At 39.9% G+C, this 16434-nt stretch overlaps 3 protein-coding genes across 3 annotated transcripts; 1 reads left to right on the top strand and 2 right to left on the bottom strand.

The window, feature by feature from the left end:
* Nucleotides 1-1790: 1790 nt before the first annotated feature.
* Nucleotides 1791-4663, bottom strand: LOC311047150 (alpha-aminoadipic semialdehyde dehydrogenase-like). The gene is made up of 2 exons (XM_084059775.1): nt 4441-4663; nt 1791-3688 (listed from the first exon to the last, which is right to left on the bottom strand). Exons 1-2 carry the CDS (start codon nt 4627-4629, stop codon nt 2261-2263), a joined length of 1617 nt encoding a protein of 538 aa, XP_083915901.1. The 5' UTR covers nt 4630-4663; the 3' UTR covers nt 1791-2260.
* A 1641-nt stretch (nt 4664-6304) lies between these two features.
* anapc13 (anaphase promoting complex subunit 13) lies at nt 6305-10201 on the top strand. Its single transcript, XM_084060080.1, has 2 exons — nt 6305-6640; nt 9247-10201. The coding sequence occupies exons 1-2, from the start codon at nt 6542-6544 to the stop codon at nt 9370-9372; spliced, it is 225 nt and encodes a 74-aa protein (XP_083916206.1). The 5' UTR covers nt 6305-6541; the 3' UTR covers nt 9373-10201.
* A 94-nt stretch (nt 10202-10295) lies between these two features.
* LOC311047470 (lathosterol oxidase-like) lies at nt 10296-12523 on the bottom strand (the record flags this gene model as incomplete). Its single annotated transcript, XM_084060204.1, has 5 exons — nt 12311-12523; nt 11451-11583; nt 11156-11256; nt 10737-10865; nt 10296-10562 (listed from the first exon to the last, which is right to left on the bottom strand). The coding sequence occupies exons 1-5, from the start codon at nt 12518-12520 to the stop codon at nt 10296-10298; spliced, it is 840 nt and encodes a 279-aa protein (XP_083916330.1). The 5' UTR covers nt 12521-12523.
* Between the last annotated feature and the right edge of the window lie 3911 nt (nt 12524-16434).

The raw sequence follows: 16434 nt of genomic DNA, 5'->3' as shown, positions 1-16434 counted from the left end.
GAGAATGACATCTGCTTAATTCCATCTCATAATCCAAATCCTAGAAAATTAAAGACACATTAAAGATCTGTCACTGAGTTTTGAAATCAAAATGCTTTGCTGCATTTATAGTGATTGACTTGAGTGACTGACTCACTGACTTGAGTAGCATAGTCTAGCCTGTGAGATTGCCACCCATTTATCTCATACTGTGTGTAATGTATAAAACATACAGTACTGATTAAACGACTGTAGCGACTCAAACAATGTGTTTACATACCTTACAAACGCTATCTGTAGAGTAGATTAACAAAAAATGTGTTGATGTGGCTGCCTTGGTCTTCAGTGTTTGCAACTGCAGCCTGGGCGCTTAGCAACACGTTTCCAGGAAGTCTTGGTTACTATGGTGATAGGGACATCGGATGCTTCTTCATGTAGCCTAGTGTGGTAGCCTGCTGTGGAAAGCCTGCTGCAGAAAGCCTGGGGACCGCGAGGTCAATGCTTTAGTGATTCTTGATCGGCTTGTTGTGTACTTTTACATTTACGGCAATGACAGTTTTAACAAGACTAACGTGTTTATCTTACCACTGGCTTCCTTCAAAACAAACCTGAAAATCCACCTTTTAGGAGGCCAAAGGGGGAGGTAACTTTCACTTCTCCCATATACAGTAAAGGGGATGGCATTCACTGCCTTTACCCACCCCCTCCCCCTTTACCCACTTTTTTTCTACTCTGCTGTACATATAGTGTTTTATATTTGTTGATGATATTGCATATTTGCTATATTGATGAATTGAATACATAGCACCTCAATGGAAACAAGTCCCCAGGACTTTTTGGGTCGGTACTCGTGCTGTTTGCATTCCTGTCTAGTAAAGTATTCAATCAATCAAAAAGTTACCACTGCTGCTTTCGTGTCAGTAGAACCTTGGGCATATCTGTACATTTGTAATTGGCAAGATCTGCAACTCTCAGCAAGTAGGCCTATATTTCACGTGTTAAAAAACACAGACTCATTAAGTTGACCCCAGAGACAAGTTGCTTGAGTGAAGCCTGCTATTTGGATAATTTTCCATCATTTTCCAGAACTACCCTCAGACAAGTTGCCTTACCACAGAAATAATCTAAAATTGAAAGCGATTGTCACATTCGCCTTCATTGTTTGGCTATTGTGCTAAAATCCTACGAATGTTATTTAGACTAGATAGCATGTTTTAGATAGATGCCAGGCTTTACCTAGGCTATCCTAGCTACTTTTAGCTAAATGTTTTCTTTGAACTCTACTACCATATCGTTTGACTAGGGTTTCTGTCATTTACTCTCTGAAAATGCCCAAATGTAATGCGAGTTAAAAAAAGCCTCGTCTAGAAATGCTTCAAACATGTTCTTAAGACCAGTGTTTTCAGACTGACATTTCAGGTGCTTTAATTCGTTTATTTTATTTGATTGTGGCAGGGCTACCTGTAGTTAATTCCATGCAGTTATCTGAAATGGTTTGTTAATCTTTATCAAAATATCTCAAGGTTCATCTGATCTAACTACAGTGTATTCACAACTCAAATGGAATCATTGCCTGCTGTGGTTCATTGCAAATCTCTTAATATCATTTTTTGTTCTCTGAGTTCTCTGCATATTGTAATTTCTTTCTCTATATTGTATACAAAATGTGTTAGTGATTGTACTTTTATATTTGCATAACAGGTGTATGGATTTCCATACATTTCACAGATGGGTGAATGAATTACCTTGGCTCACATTAGACTCATACTTTGACCTCAAACGTACAGTGTAACATAATAAAGTAGAAGCACTTCATTCCAAACGTATAAAGTTTATTCCACACAAGAAAATATAAGTTTTTATGCTGAAAATAACAAATGCAACAAATGCATACTACTGGTAGAAATTGACATCAAAAAGTTAATATTTAGCTAGTGCACAATATATATTTATTTTCTCTGAATAAGGCATTTGTAGCAAAGCATCTGCTACCATATTATAAGTGCTTGTGAAGTATACACTTATAGATACACTCTAGTTCCATCTGACCCTTTCAACAAAGCAGTTCAGAGAAAAATAACCATTTATTCTCTAGAGCTAACACTGAAAACTATCATGGTTGGGAATGGGATCTAAAAAGCTACCATGACTAATGCAGTGGTGCACAAATCATTTTATTTTTGTCTTTCAAATGAAGATAATAGAATTCAGATAAAGCATTTGATTGAAGGTGTAAAGCTTTTTTCAGTGTTATTGAACTCTTGATACCAGATCAAATAATTCACTCAAACTTGATGCCCTGGGCCAGGGGAAGGTCCTTGCTGTAGTTGATTGTACAAGTCGACCGCCTCATATATTGCTTCCAAGAGTCACTGCCGGACTCCCTTCCACCTCCTGTGTGTTTCTCCCCACCGAAGGCCCCTCCAATTTCTGCACCAGCAGTAGGAATGTTGACATTCACAATGCCGCAGTCTGACCCTTTCGGGCCCAACCAGCGGAAAACTCGACCCAAATCTTTGGTGAAGATGCTGCTCGACAGGCCCTGTTTGACCTCGTTGTTCCAGGCAAAGGCCTCCTCTTCCGTGTTGAACTTGAGAACATAAAGGATGGGAACAAAGGTCTCGGTGTGGACGATGGGAGCATCGTGAGCCAGTCCTGTGATGATGGTGGGCTCCACGTAGTTTCCGGGGCGATCCATAACCTTGCCTCCACACACCACCGTACCGCCCTGTTGCTTGGCCAGCTCAATAGCAGCCAGGTACTGCTCGACCGCTTGCTTGGTATGAAGAGGCCCATAGAGGGTGGTGGGATCCCAAGGGTCGCCGATGCGAATTTGTTTGTAGGCCTTAGCGATCCTCGCCACCACTGCATCATGGAGGCTTTCAGGTAGCATTAGCCTCCTGGTGGTTGTGCAACGCTGGCCGGCTGTTCCCACAGAAGCAAAGACAGCTCCGGGCACCACCAGATCCAGATCGGCATCCTCAAAGACAATGATGGCATTGTTCCCACCAAGTTCAAGCAACTGACGACCGAATCGTTCTTGCACCGTCATGGCCACCATCTTTCCCACGTGAGTGCTGCCAGTGAATGACACCAGATCCACGCGCTCATCCTTTGCCATAGCGGAGCCGATATCGGCACCTCCACACGTCATGGAGCAGATGGCACCAGGCAGGTTGTTCTGCTCGAGCACCTCGGCTACAATTTTGGTTACAGCAACAGTGGTGAGAGGGGTGGTGGGGGCTCCTTTCCACAGACAGACATTACCGCAGATGAGAGCGATGGATTGGTTCCAGCCATACACAGCGACAGGAAAGTTGAAGGCTGTGATAATGCCCACTAGACCCACTGGATTCCACTGTTCAATGAGGGCATGGCCCGGCCTTTCTGAAGGGAGGATGGGCCCACCGATCATCCTGGACAAGCCGACGGCATAATCACAGACGTCAACATATTCTTGCACTTCTCCCACTCCCTCTACGTAGATCTTGCCCATTTCCAGCGATACCAAGCTTCCAAGGACTTTGATCTTGCCCCTAAGTGCATCACCGATCTGTCTCACGATCTCCCCTCTTTTGGGTGCTGGAATATCGGCCCACACTTTCCAGGCTTCCTTAGATTTCTGTATGGTTTCTTCGTATTCTGCCATGGTTGCCTGGCGTACTCTGGCAATGGGCTCATTGTTGGCTGGGCAGTATGACGTGATGACCTTGAAGACAAAAACACCAGTTAGAAACGATATTCCTTTCCACCCCTACAAAGTTTAGAAACCAACTTTATAACACGGGGTGTAGAATTCAGTGGATCATAATGTGACAAAAGTATTGGCCGTAAAACAAAAAACAAAACATGTTATGCATGTTACTTGATGGTAACATGTGTTTAAATATTTTGTTTACCAACTATTGTAAACACGGATATAGAAGAGCACGCATTTAATGTTTTACAAGTCAGAGCCATGTCCAATAGACTATTGGACAAAATGCAAACAATTATTATGGATATTAAACGTTATATAACTATTAATAATAGTTTGTATTTTATTATTAATAATCATGATGACGTTAAATGGCAGCTGTCACGGTTAATCACAAGTTTAACGTCGTCGTCAAGGGAACATTTATGAACTGAAGAGAACAGAATTGATTAGCCACGTCGTTTGACAGCACTAGCCATGTGTTGGCAGCTGAACTAGTCGTGCAAAAAAAAAAAGAATAATAATAAATAAACTAACTTATTGCATTGCCCAATGCCACAATCTAAGAAGCGGAAATATAAACTAAATGTGCCAAACAATCAAATAAAATCTGTCAAGTTTCAACAGTGCAATACATGTGGTGGCATTTGCAGAATGTGTCTTTGCTAGTGCAACCACCCTTGCTTGGCTACATTTAGCTTTAGCTATATTTGGAAAGTTGAACTGAAAGCTAAAGAAGCTAATCTCGTTGCTCTGCTGCTCACCTCGCCTTTCCCTCCCCACGTCCCGTTGTAAACACCGTCGTTTTCCTCGCCCAGGCCCAGCTCTTTGAGCCAGGCGTACTTGGGCTGGTTGATAAGGAGTGTAGAAGACATGGCTGCAGACTGCAACGAGCGGAAAGAGAGAACTTTCGTCCGGTGTAATGAAGTGGTTAAGACGAGGAGGCGCTGCATAGCTAGTGGACACACCGTGGGTGCAATGGGTGCAATAAACCACTAGCATGAAGAGGACGCCACGCAACACTACAGCTGTGTTGCCAGATTCTGTGAGAGAAATAAGCAACCAGGCCTTCTTATTCTTTCGTGTTTTTTGGCAGTTGGCAACCATTAAGCAACCAGGTCTATGAAAACACGCCAAAAAGAAGCAACTTGGCAGTTGGCAAACTTGACACAACATATTTTCAGATGGTAGTGGTCTGTGGACAAATACATCTTCATTTGCCATTAAAAGGTTTGAGAACCACTGGTTTAAACAACATTGGGGAACACGCCCAAATAAGTAACTGCACTTTAGAAACAAGCCCAAAAAAAAACCGCAACCCTCAACTACCTACTTGCTACTACTTACAAAAACAAGCAACTTTACACTCAGAACAGCAAGCCCAAAGTCGCTTATAATAAGCAGACATGGCAACGCGGCACTACCGCATGACGTTCTGACAGGCGATTGGTCCATGAAGTACACCTCCTTCTGAAGCTGTGGTACCACGTGGCGTCCTTACAGATGATTGGTCCATTTGGGCACCTCCTTAAGAACACGTTACCACTTGTGACTTCTGGCACCGACCAGATTTACATTCATTCATTCATTGATGCATGATATATTTAAAACCTTTGTTCTAATGTGAGGCATCAACACTAATCCACTTTGGGGAAGAAAATAAATAAACAACTTACGAATTGTGAGGACGTTTTAATTAGAGTCTATTACCAAGAAGCATTGGCATTTAAAATACTTGGAATTATTAATATTTTTGGGTGTTACACAACAACACGTGTTGGGTTGTGTTATGCTCCAAAACATTTTCATCTTTCATAAATAGCCAACTGTTGATGATACACCTGTCTATAACAATTTTCATTTTGTATCCCTTCTAGTTTTCTAGTTTATTGATTTCTTCGCTCTTTAATTCTTTGTCATTGTATTTGTTTATATTTATATGACATATCTACTTTGGAACCGGAACAGCATTGTATCATGTACAACTGTATGCCCTCTTTGTTTTGATAACCCAACATCAAAAAGTTGCCGAGGTAAACGGATTAAATATAATAGTATATTATGAACTACAAGACCATTGATTCACTACACACTCTATTCAGTCAAGTATTGGGTAACTGTCAGTAGGTGGCAGTATGCGCCTTTACGTGTTGGTTTGCAATTCGCAAGAACGCAGAAGAAGCAGTGTTGCCATGTCTGTTTATTATAAGCGGCTTATTTTTCTGTAAAGTTGCTTGTAAATATTGGTAGTTGCGCGGGTTGCTGACTTGCTGTTTTTTTTGTTTTGCTTGTTTCTAAAGTGTAGTTATTTTGTGTATTATATTTAAATTACTGTTTAACAGTCCTCAAACATTTGCAGGTCAAGGACGCCCCAAATATCTCGGAGAAGTTTTTTTTCCCCCCAAATCTATTCCAAACATTATTTCACTTTTTCTTTTCAAGATATTTTTGGAAATAGCAGATCTACAAGCTCACACTTGTAGATCGGCCATTTTCAAATAGCCAATGTACTGTACAGGTTTAAAGTGCTCATGTAGCTTTGTTTTAATAGACCTGGCTGCTTATTACTCTCACAAAGTCTGGCAACGGTGAGAAACGGAAGCGGAAACGTTTCCTACCAATCAAAACATTGGCATCTTTGTTCAGTCTGAGGCTCAATCTGCTTGATAAAACGTATGTTTACAAACGTTATAAAACACTGAAACGGGTTATAGGGCCGCCTTTCATGCCGACAGTATATATGAACAGTTTATTAACAGCCTGAGTGGATAATAGTACCAAACAGAACGAATAGCAGAACGTGCCGACTGTGTGTTTACCAGTGGTTTGTTTACCAGTGGTGAGCTGCTACTGTTGCTGGAGAAGATGGACAGTGAGTTCCAGAGAGATGGAAGAGTCCTGGATCTGACTGATGACGCCTGGAGAGAAGACAGGCTGCCGTATGAAGATGTCACCATACCTTTGGTCAGTGGAAAAAGTACTCACATATAGGCTCTATTCACAGCAGCCCATATATGAAGACATTCACAGGTGTTACCAATGATACTAATGAAGGCTCTGTTCCATTCTGGTCAAACAGAGTCAGGGTGCTGATATTGTGCATGTTGGCTCACTGGAAACACTCTGTTACACCAGTGGGTCTACAGTTGGGGTCCAGGGACCCTCATGGGCTTCCAAATGGCCCCTTACAGGTGTGTAACTCTGAGAGTGTACAAATGGAACCCTCAGAGTTATGGGGGTCGTGGAAACCACTGTGCTACACTAAATGGAACAGAGCCTTCATTAGTGTCATTGGTAAAACCTGTGAATGTCTTCATACTATGGCTGCTGTGAATAGAGCCTATTGCACTTAAGTAAAAGCATCAATACTGCACTGTGGAGATACTCTGTTACAAGTAAAAGTCCCGGAATTCTAAATGTACTTGAGTTAGTAAGTTTTCGAACGTATAGAAAATCCTTTGAAAATAGCAGATCTACAAGCTCAAATGCAAAGCATTGTGAGCTTGTAGATCTGCTATTTTCAAATGGCCAAAATATATAGGGCTGAAGTGGTTAATAATGTATGTTTTGTAATAATCAAAATATACAAACTAAGTAACTAGTAGTAACTAAAGTTTTCAAATAATTGTAGGGGAGTAAAAGAACAATATTTGCCTCTGAGATGCAGTGGAGTAGAAGTAAAAGTATTGAAAACTGGAAATACTCCAGTAAAGTAAAATACCTCAAAATTGTACTCAAGTACAGTACTTGGGTAAATGTACTTTACACCACCTTGGTTGGTTGTTTTGTTATGGTAGCCATAGGTTCACACAGCATGTCAGTCAGAGTGGTCCTGGTTTGGATTAGCCCTGAAACATGACTGTCATTCCATGACAGTCATGGTGCCAGTTGCCCCTGGGTTTTCGCGGATTTCTTTTTGTTTAGATTGCCAACTCTCACATGTACATAAACGTTCAGATTTCAAATATAAAGTGCTTACCACAGAGCCACGGATGTTACCTCGCGATGCGGACCACATTAAGCACCCTTATCTCCCGTATTGTTCAATAAAAAGCATTTTAATCCGATCGCCGGCCATTTTCTCCAAATTTTCTCCGATACTTTCAACCATGCGACACCTAATGGTTGGGAGGTGTATTGCACTCTGATACATTAAAAAAAAAAAAAAACTGAAAAAAGGAAATGGCCGGCGACGGGCTTAAAATGCTTTTTATTGAACAATACGGGAGATACGGGTACTTAATGTGGTCCGCATCGCGAGGTAACATCCGTGGCTCTGTGGTAAGCACTTTATATTTGAAATCTGAACGTTTATGTACATGTGAGAGTTGGCAATCTAAACAAAAAGAAATCCGCGAAAACCCAGGGGCAACTGGCACCATGACGCTTGTGTATACAAGCGTCATGTGAACCATGGCTAGGTTTGGATACAGGTTAGGCGGGCACTAGCCTAGGCACCTAGATGTAAAATTGTCTGTTTAGTCCAAAATATTTGGAAGTATTATAAAGTAAACATGATGTGAACATGCACAGTACATCATTATCAGACTTAATTTTATCCTTCAACTTCTTGTTTATGACCCAAAATGACTGGATAGATAGTGGATATACAGGTTTCATAGCAATTGTATAAATATTAGACCTTAATTGTCGAAATGTTTAAGCATGTTCTAATCATGTATGCTTTACTTTACTTAAAAACATTTTCCAAATATTTTTTTTCTTTTTTACATTTTGGACAAAATATCCAATTTAACACTCAGGTGCCCACTCTTCCTTAGTGCCCACCTATCCAAGCTTTTGATGTTTGTTTGTCAAAGTAAAGCTCTCATTTAATGTTATAATCCTGCTACAGTCAAAGGACAAAAATATATACTGTAGGCAGTAGCACTTCAAGTTTATTGTCTCATCACAATTTTACGTGTAAAAAAGTTTGTGTAAGTCTTTTTCGACAAGCTCCCAACACTTTACAGATTCAAAAACAGTCTTGATAGTAGAGAATAGAGAAATGACCAATAAAGCACAATGTCAGCATGGTATATGACAGAATATCACAGTCTCTCGTGTAAGCAGAAGAAAAGGCACATTTAATATTTAAGCCAGCTCCTTGAATAAAAAAACAACAATAATGATTGAAGCTCCAGTGCACAAAACAGTAAAGGCACTGCAGAAGCCAGGATCACAGATGGTTCCTGGCTTTTTAGCTCCCTATAGTTTTATGATGTTGGGCTTGGAATTGTAAGCCCCTTCCACCACTGATTTATGTGAATGAAGGGCCACATTTCTTGTCAAAAATAAGATTTCACTTGTGTACGAATAGATAATAGCATGAGCTAGTTGCTGTTAAATAATCGGTATGAATATCTGCCACACCCTGCCGTGTTATTGGACACTTAGCAAAATGGGTACATTTATCTGGTCTTTCTAGCATCCAAGGCTGGAGATAAAATATCTGACATGAGTCCTTGTGTAAATTATTGTAGCTCTGCCCCCCGCCCCGCAATTGAAGTTAAATAGAGTCGAACTTGTGCTCCTGCTGGACTAATGGCATTCTCTCTTCTCTTTTTCAGAGTGAGCTGCCTGAAGCTGAGCAGGATAATGGTGGATCAACAGAGTCTGTGAAAGAACAAGAGATGAAGTGGACTGACCTGGCCTTGCAAAGTCTTCATGAAAACACACCAAACACAGGAACATAAAGGCTGTACTGTAGTAATGACTGTGGTACCAATATTCTACACCTTCTCCCCCACTCCCTCTGCACTGACGTTGGATATCAATAAAGCTACAAGCTCACAAGTAAAGATCTACAAGATCACAATGCGACGCAGATGCAACACGTGAGCTTGTAGATTGGCTATTTCCACCACACAACACTTTCATACAACAAGTATTAAACAGGCTAAATTTCACTTGCGAGAGGACAGAGTTCTTGATAAATGACAAGTAGTAGGTTACAGCTTAATACAAAGGTGGTAAATGTATCTTGACGATAGCTATGTCTTGTAAACTTTGAAATGTTAATGTTGGCATATAGTCATTTTATATTTGAGTCATAGCTGCATCTGAAAGTCTTTTTACATTGGTTATTTCTTGCCAAAAGAATCAATACAATTAGTAAATAACCATAATTGATGTAATCAATATATTAGCTATGCTTTGAGTTGGGGATTTAACAAGCCATCATTTGAGAGACTGATAAACAGAACTTGGAAGCTGTATTCTGAAATCATTTGAAGGTGAAAAACGTTTCTATTCTTTTGTATACACAGTTTTGTTTTGGTAAGACAACATCAACACTGAAGAGTTTTACAACAGATGTTGACTTGATGGCACCAAATCTTATGCAGGAAGTCTGTCTAAATTCATATTTGGTTCTACTCACCAATATAAGACAAAATAAAAGGTGTTTCTCAGATTCTTGTAACTTGTGAGGGCATCCATGACTATCACCTGGGTGTCAAACATGAATGTGTGGCTATAGATCGATATGTAATGATCCAAATTGACCCCGTTGAGCATGACTAAATAAATGATAATAATTATAATGAAGAAACACCAACAACTGTGTGGTTATTGTAATTTGCATCCATGTTCTTGGGAGGTTTTTTTTCCAGTTGCGTCACTGCAGCTTCCCCTCTGCCATGAGCTTGGACATGTGGTCACGTGGTCCCTTCCCCAGGAGGACAGAGGGATGACGGTATGAGCCCGCCAGACGATCCCAGAGTGTGAAGTATTGCCCATAATTGTAGTTGAAGTATAGATGGTGGTCCACGTGGTGGGCGGCGCCATTGATGACCTCTATAAGAGGACCAGGGAGGCAGTAGTCGCCGTCATGTATGGAAATGGTCCAGATATTGACGAACACAAAGAGGGAAAGGTAAACCACCTTTGTGGAGTAGGAGGAAGCCATTGACAGGTTCAGAATATGAAACACAAAATGCTCAGAATATCCAACTGAGAAATGATTTGTTAGAAGACACTTTTAGCCACAGCTTATGGATTTTTATGCAACAGACTTGGTTCTAATATTAAATGCAACAAAGAACAAGAGGCAGAACACCTTGTGAAGTGGGAAGAGGAAAGGGTAAACATGGTAGGGTAGGCTGTTCAGGAAACCATCGACTGGATGGAAGGCATGACTGGCAAATGGCGTGGGGATCTTGAATATATGGTGCTGTTTATGCAAGTGCTGGGGGTAGTGCAAGAGATGTTCATTATTGTGAAATTCACACACAAACTTACCTTTGAAACTTTTGTCTGTCAACGATTATGACAGATCAGTGAGCTGACTCATAAGACCATAAGAGCAATTACTTGACAACGAGCAGGCAGCACTTCAAGCAGCAACATTTAGTTTGTTTATTTTGACTTCCACTACCACTAGTCAATTTCTATGACTTATTTATAAAGATGATTGTTTCCTATGCAGCCAAGCTGATGAAGAGCTTCAAGACATCCTTTAAATGTGATTAAACTCACCTTATAAATGCTCTTATGATGCATGCACCGGTGTATCCAGTAAATACACATGTCAGTAAAAAACAGGATGCCAGCAATGCTTAGGAGCAACCCTGGCCAGCCTGAAACAACAACAATAAAATTAAGTAACTTCCAAAATAACACACTGAAAAACTTATCTACAGTATCATAAGGATAGATGCTCTATCATCATGCATGCAGTTTCTATTTACATTCGGAATTGATTTAGTTGAGACTTGAGAGTCAATTCAACCCAACTTTGGTTTGAGAGCTGGTGAAGGTAGTGTACTCTTACCCGTAGGAGATTCACTGACATCGTTATAAAGTTTGCTGTATCCCCGGATCTCAGTGAAGAATAAAGCCACTGTCGGTAAGCTCATCCAGAAGAGAGAGGCTGTGGCTAATGTGATCTCCCTTCGTACTTGGTTCTGTCATTGCAGTAAAGAGAGATTTTACAGTTGCTAATTGTGCAAGCTGACAACTACAGTAACTGCAAATCATTACAATAGTACACTGTCAATGTTGCTATGCTGTTTTATAGCCAGCCATGTCGGATCCTGTGGTAATGGATCAGATATTTTCCTGTTGCGCAGATTTTTTTCATACAGTATGGTTGTAAGGAAATAGCTGATTGTGAGCCTGTAGATATATTATTGTCCCTATTTTCTTAAAATCTTGCCAATCCCAAAATACATGCCCAAAATTGGGATGTTTTTTAATTTCCTGAAAAGTAACAGTTTTGGACATAGGAATTTTCTGCCTGATATGAACAAAGAGACACTTTTTGGTTTGGTTTCATGCCTACATCACAGTTCAAAGTGTTTTTCTCTGGTTTGTAGTACAAAGAATTGTGTACAGACGAGTCTGGGGGCACTGAATAACATTACGCCAGGAGGCCACTGACTTTATGTACTAGGTTTATCACGTCTGTTAAGTTAGATGTTCTGGTAGACGGTCATATTTTAACATTCAAATAATTATGATATACTGTACTGTACAGACGAATAGTTAGGCTAAGTCTGATTCTCGATCAGTAATATTACCCAAGGAAATATAATTTATTGTGTTATTTGCATTCAGTCATATTTACTGATCTTTTAATGGCCTATAAATAGTGATTACAGTGCTGGTTTCATTATCATTGAAAATACCTACCTCAACAAATTGTGGATGTTTCATGAGTTTATGGTCAAAAATTAAGTAAAAACTGAGGGAAGCGAAGCCAAGGTAAATGAGTTCTGCTCCCAGGTTGGTGACAACCAGCAGGCTGATCATTTGACGTAGTGCCCCATCTTCAGGCCATGAGGCTGGGTACACATATGGGGTGAGGACATAATTGTCGGCAACATTAAGTACATGATCCATGGTTGAATCTGTAAAATGGACAATGAGAGACCCATTATGCTTTGCCTTTTACCCAATGTGTATACAGGAACACAAACAAAATATATGCTATAGCCAATTTGTGCACAAAAGACTTAACTGTCATGGCAACAGTCAAACATAGTAAGTGGTTTTAGAACTGTACAAATGTCTTTTGATATCTTATCTTATCTTATGTCGTGCAAGCCTGTGACTACTATGAAATAGTCCTTTCGTGCACAAAATGTGTAATTTCCACATTAGTTTTAACTTTTTGCAACATTATTTTGAGTGCAGCACAAAGAATACAAAGCATGCAAAAAAAAAACAGTTAAAGTTGAGACTGCACCTGACTTAAGGGTTATAAAAGCCATGCAATGTATTGATGAACTAATTCAGTTACAGCATGTTACAACCAAAACTAAACGTGTTAGCAAGACATGACATAAATATGGTGATCCTGCAGTAGACTACATAATGTTTGGTAGGCCTATACACAAACCCTTCCTGTCATTCTAATGACTGTAATTTAATGCAATAAAACCTTTAATGCAGAAATACATTTTACTCTTGTGAAATGTACTGGAATTGTCTGCCCCCTGGAGGTAATATCATAACTATAATGTAGGCCATGGTTGAGTGTCATTGTGGGCACTTTGCTTTTGACATTTAGCATTTATGTAGCACTTTTGTTTAGCTTTTGCCCATCACTATTCTTTCTATTCATGCATCTATCAAGACAGAGCTTAAATCTTTTAATTCAGCAGCAGGTTCCTGGTTGATATAATGGAGCTTATGATGACATTATGCTTGAGAAAAAACATTTAAAAAAAATAATTCACATGGTCAAGCAGTAATAGGTGAAGGTGAATATTCAACACACAAAAAAATACACATCCCAGCAAATGTTTTCCCTCGTATATGTATCAATCAATCATTTTGATTTCAGTATCTTAGATGCAACTATTTTTTCACAGAATCATTTAAAGATTGTTATTGGGACATACTGAAAACAAGTCATGCTAAACTTGCCTGTGCAATGACTAATGCCAGATGTCTGAGTCATGCACATGCATGAACATGCATTACCGGTAGTTCCATAGGAAGTAAAAAAAATAAAAAGAGCATGAGCCATGACCATGATTTGTGGAAGAAAACACGTGACTCGTCATTTAACCAGTCACATCCACATGACCCTCCATGTGCCATAGTTGCTTTGTGATGGTGTCTATGCCCCTGGTCCTAGTCTCATACATTTGAAATTAATTTACTACCATGGTATGGTATTTGGACACAATGGGTATTGCATAACTGGTTGGGGCATGCATTTCCAACTTACATCGTACCCAACTTGCATCGTTCCTGACTTAAGTAATAATAATATTTTTTATTATTATTACATTAATTTGTAAATAATTGAATATTATGTTTTCGAATGAAAGTATTTGCTGTTATTGCGATATACATTAAAATAACAGTAAAAGGACAAATGAAAGTTGAAGATTTTTTTGGGTGGAAAGTGATCCCAGGGCTGCAAGAGTACATGCATGCACTTTAAAACACACACTTTCAAAACTCATGTGAAGATTGTGTATGTTATTTCATGGTACTAAACATGGTCATTGTATAACTTAATTAATTTAAAAAAAATGTCTGTTTTGATTTCTTCTATCAACGATTGAACAAGTTGTAGAGCTATAGTATATGATCTGCAACCTCATCTGCTGGTCCAGTACAATAATTCAAACTATTTTAAGTCACAAGTCTAGACATAGGATTCAGTTGCTGTACTAAGTTATTTTTGCTGGCCTAGGATCGAATTCTGCTACTACTACTCAGTACTCACACACACACACACACACACACACACACACACACACACACACACACACACACACACACACACACACACACACACACACACACACACACACACACACGTTTTCATATCATCTCCATATAACACACATATTTCTTTGCCACATGATAATTCTCCAAGAGTCTTATTTATCATACGACATATGGATCAATTCTTACTACTTTATACTTTCATATCATACATTCATATCATATCAATCATACTTGAGAAATTGTATTTTAAATGTATGAATGTAAACAAATAGTTTATACAGAAATTAAGGACTGAATTTTATTCAATGGTGATATTTCTGTGATTACGAATGGTATGATAGGCATATACAATAAGATGACTGACAATGTTTGATACAACCACGCAGACTTACTGTAGGCCTCACAACGTGACACATTGTGACCTTGTAGATCTGCTATTTTTGACAAATATGTGCCTATTTTTGTCAAATGTTTGTCTATTTAGACATAGTGTTCTTGTGTGTGTGTATACAGTACATGAGGAATGAAGCAAAGTGAACTCACGTAAATCCCTGTATTGCATTGTATACCCTTACCATAAATTACCAGATAACTTGAGGACGGATGGACAGATTTTCATGAAATTCATTGGCTCACCTGAAGAGATGACTAACTTCTGGGGTCAAAAGTTCAAACAAGGTCACAATAAATGTTTAGAATTAGAAAAGGCTATGGAATGTTTATCCTTAGACAAATCAACTGGATATATTCCAATTGCATTGAGCAGAGCACAGCACATCATCAGTCTGGGGCAAAAGGCAGAGGTTCCCTCGTCACACTTATTTATAAAAATCACAACCTGTGTGAAGGTAGCGGCGCCTTTGATACATTTTGTCATCGATATGTGTTTATAGTGTGTTTATAGCCATGTGTCACGTGAAGCTTGACCAATCACTTTGTTGACGCACCTGACCAATCAGAACGTTGACGTACGCACACGGACAAAGTCAGGTATAGAGCAGGATCGCCGCTAAAAAACAACAGTCAATTCTGTCATATACAGTTAAGCAACTGATTCAAGAATCAATTTCCAGTGATGCTGGGATGTTCTCAGTCCAAATTGACACAACACATGACATCACCTCTCAGGATCAATGCTCAGTTATTCTGAGATTATGTAACTACTGTGGTTAATTAGAGATGCTTATTGCACTGGTCAAGTGCAAGGAGTCTACTGGACAGTACTTTGTCGATATGCTGACAGAGGTCATCGCCAAGCTGAAATTGGACATGACCAAGTGTATAGGAAGTGCGACAGATGGAGCATCTAATATGCAAGGTCAATACAAAGGCTTCTCTACGCTGTTGTCCACACAGTCCCCAGATAAGGTACATGTATGGTGCTATGCACATGTCCTGAATCTGGTGCTGGCCGACACAACCCAGACAGTCATTGAAAGTGTCTCACTGTTTGCTCTCCTCAATGACATTGCAGTGTTCATCAGAGAATCATACAGAAGGATATGTGGGAGAATGAAAGCCAGGACAAGCGACACAGACGGCTTTCAGCACGAGGCCCTGAAGAAGGTTTTTGGTTTCTTTGCCAAACCTGAAAGTGGTCTCTTCATTGATGTGCTGCTCACATTGTCATACAGCCACACAGGAACAGGCAACCATGGAGACGACAGTCGGGGTCAAAGCAAGTCCCTGCTCAGGTATGAGACCATCCTAACAGCACAGGTATTCCTGCGAATATTTGAGGAAACTTTGGCGCTGTCAAAGCATCTGCAAACAAAAGGGATGGACATCCTCTTGGCCCATAGAATGGTTCTGACAACACAGGACAAGTTGAAAGAGATGGCAAGACACTACAAGACAGTCAAGGCAGCTGCAGACACATTTGTGGGATGGGCAAATAAGACATTGCAGGAGCAGGATAAAGAACCTGAATTTGAAGTGGAGGCCGCACTGCCGGAGAAAAGGCAAAGAAAGGAAAAACTGTCTGATGAAGACCGAGCATATGAAGTCAATGTGTATAATCAATTAAATCAAGTGATGGACACAGCACTTGAGACCATCCACAGAAG

Source organism: Gymnoscopelus microlampas (genome assembly GCF_963454915.1).
Source record: "Gymnoscopelus microlampas genome assembly, chromosome: 6".
NCBI classification, from domain to species: Eukaryota; Metazoa; Chordata; class Actinopteri; order Myctophiformes; family Myctophidae; genus Gymnoscopelus; species Gymnoscopelus microlampas.
This window is presented reverse-complemented; position numbering and strand designations above follow the sequence as displayed.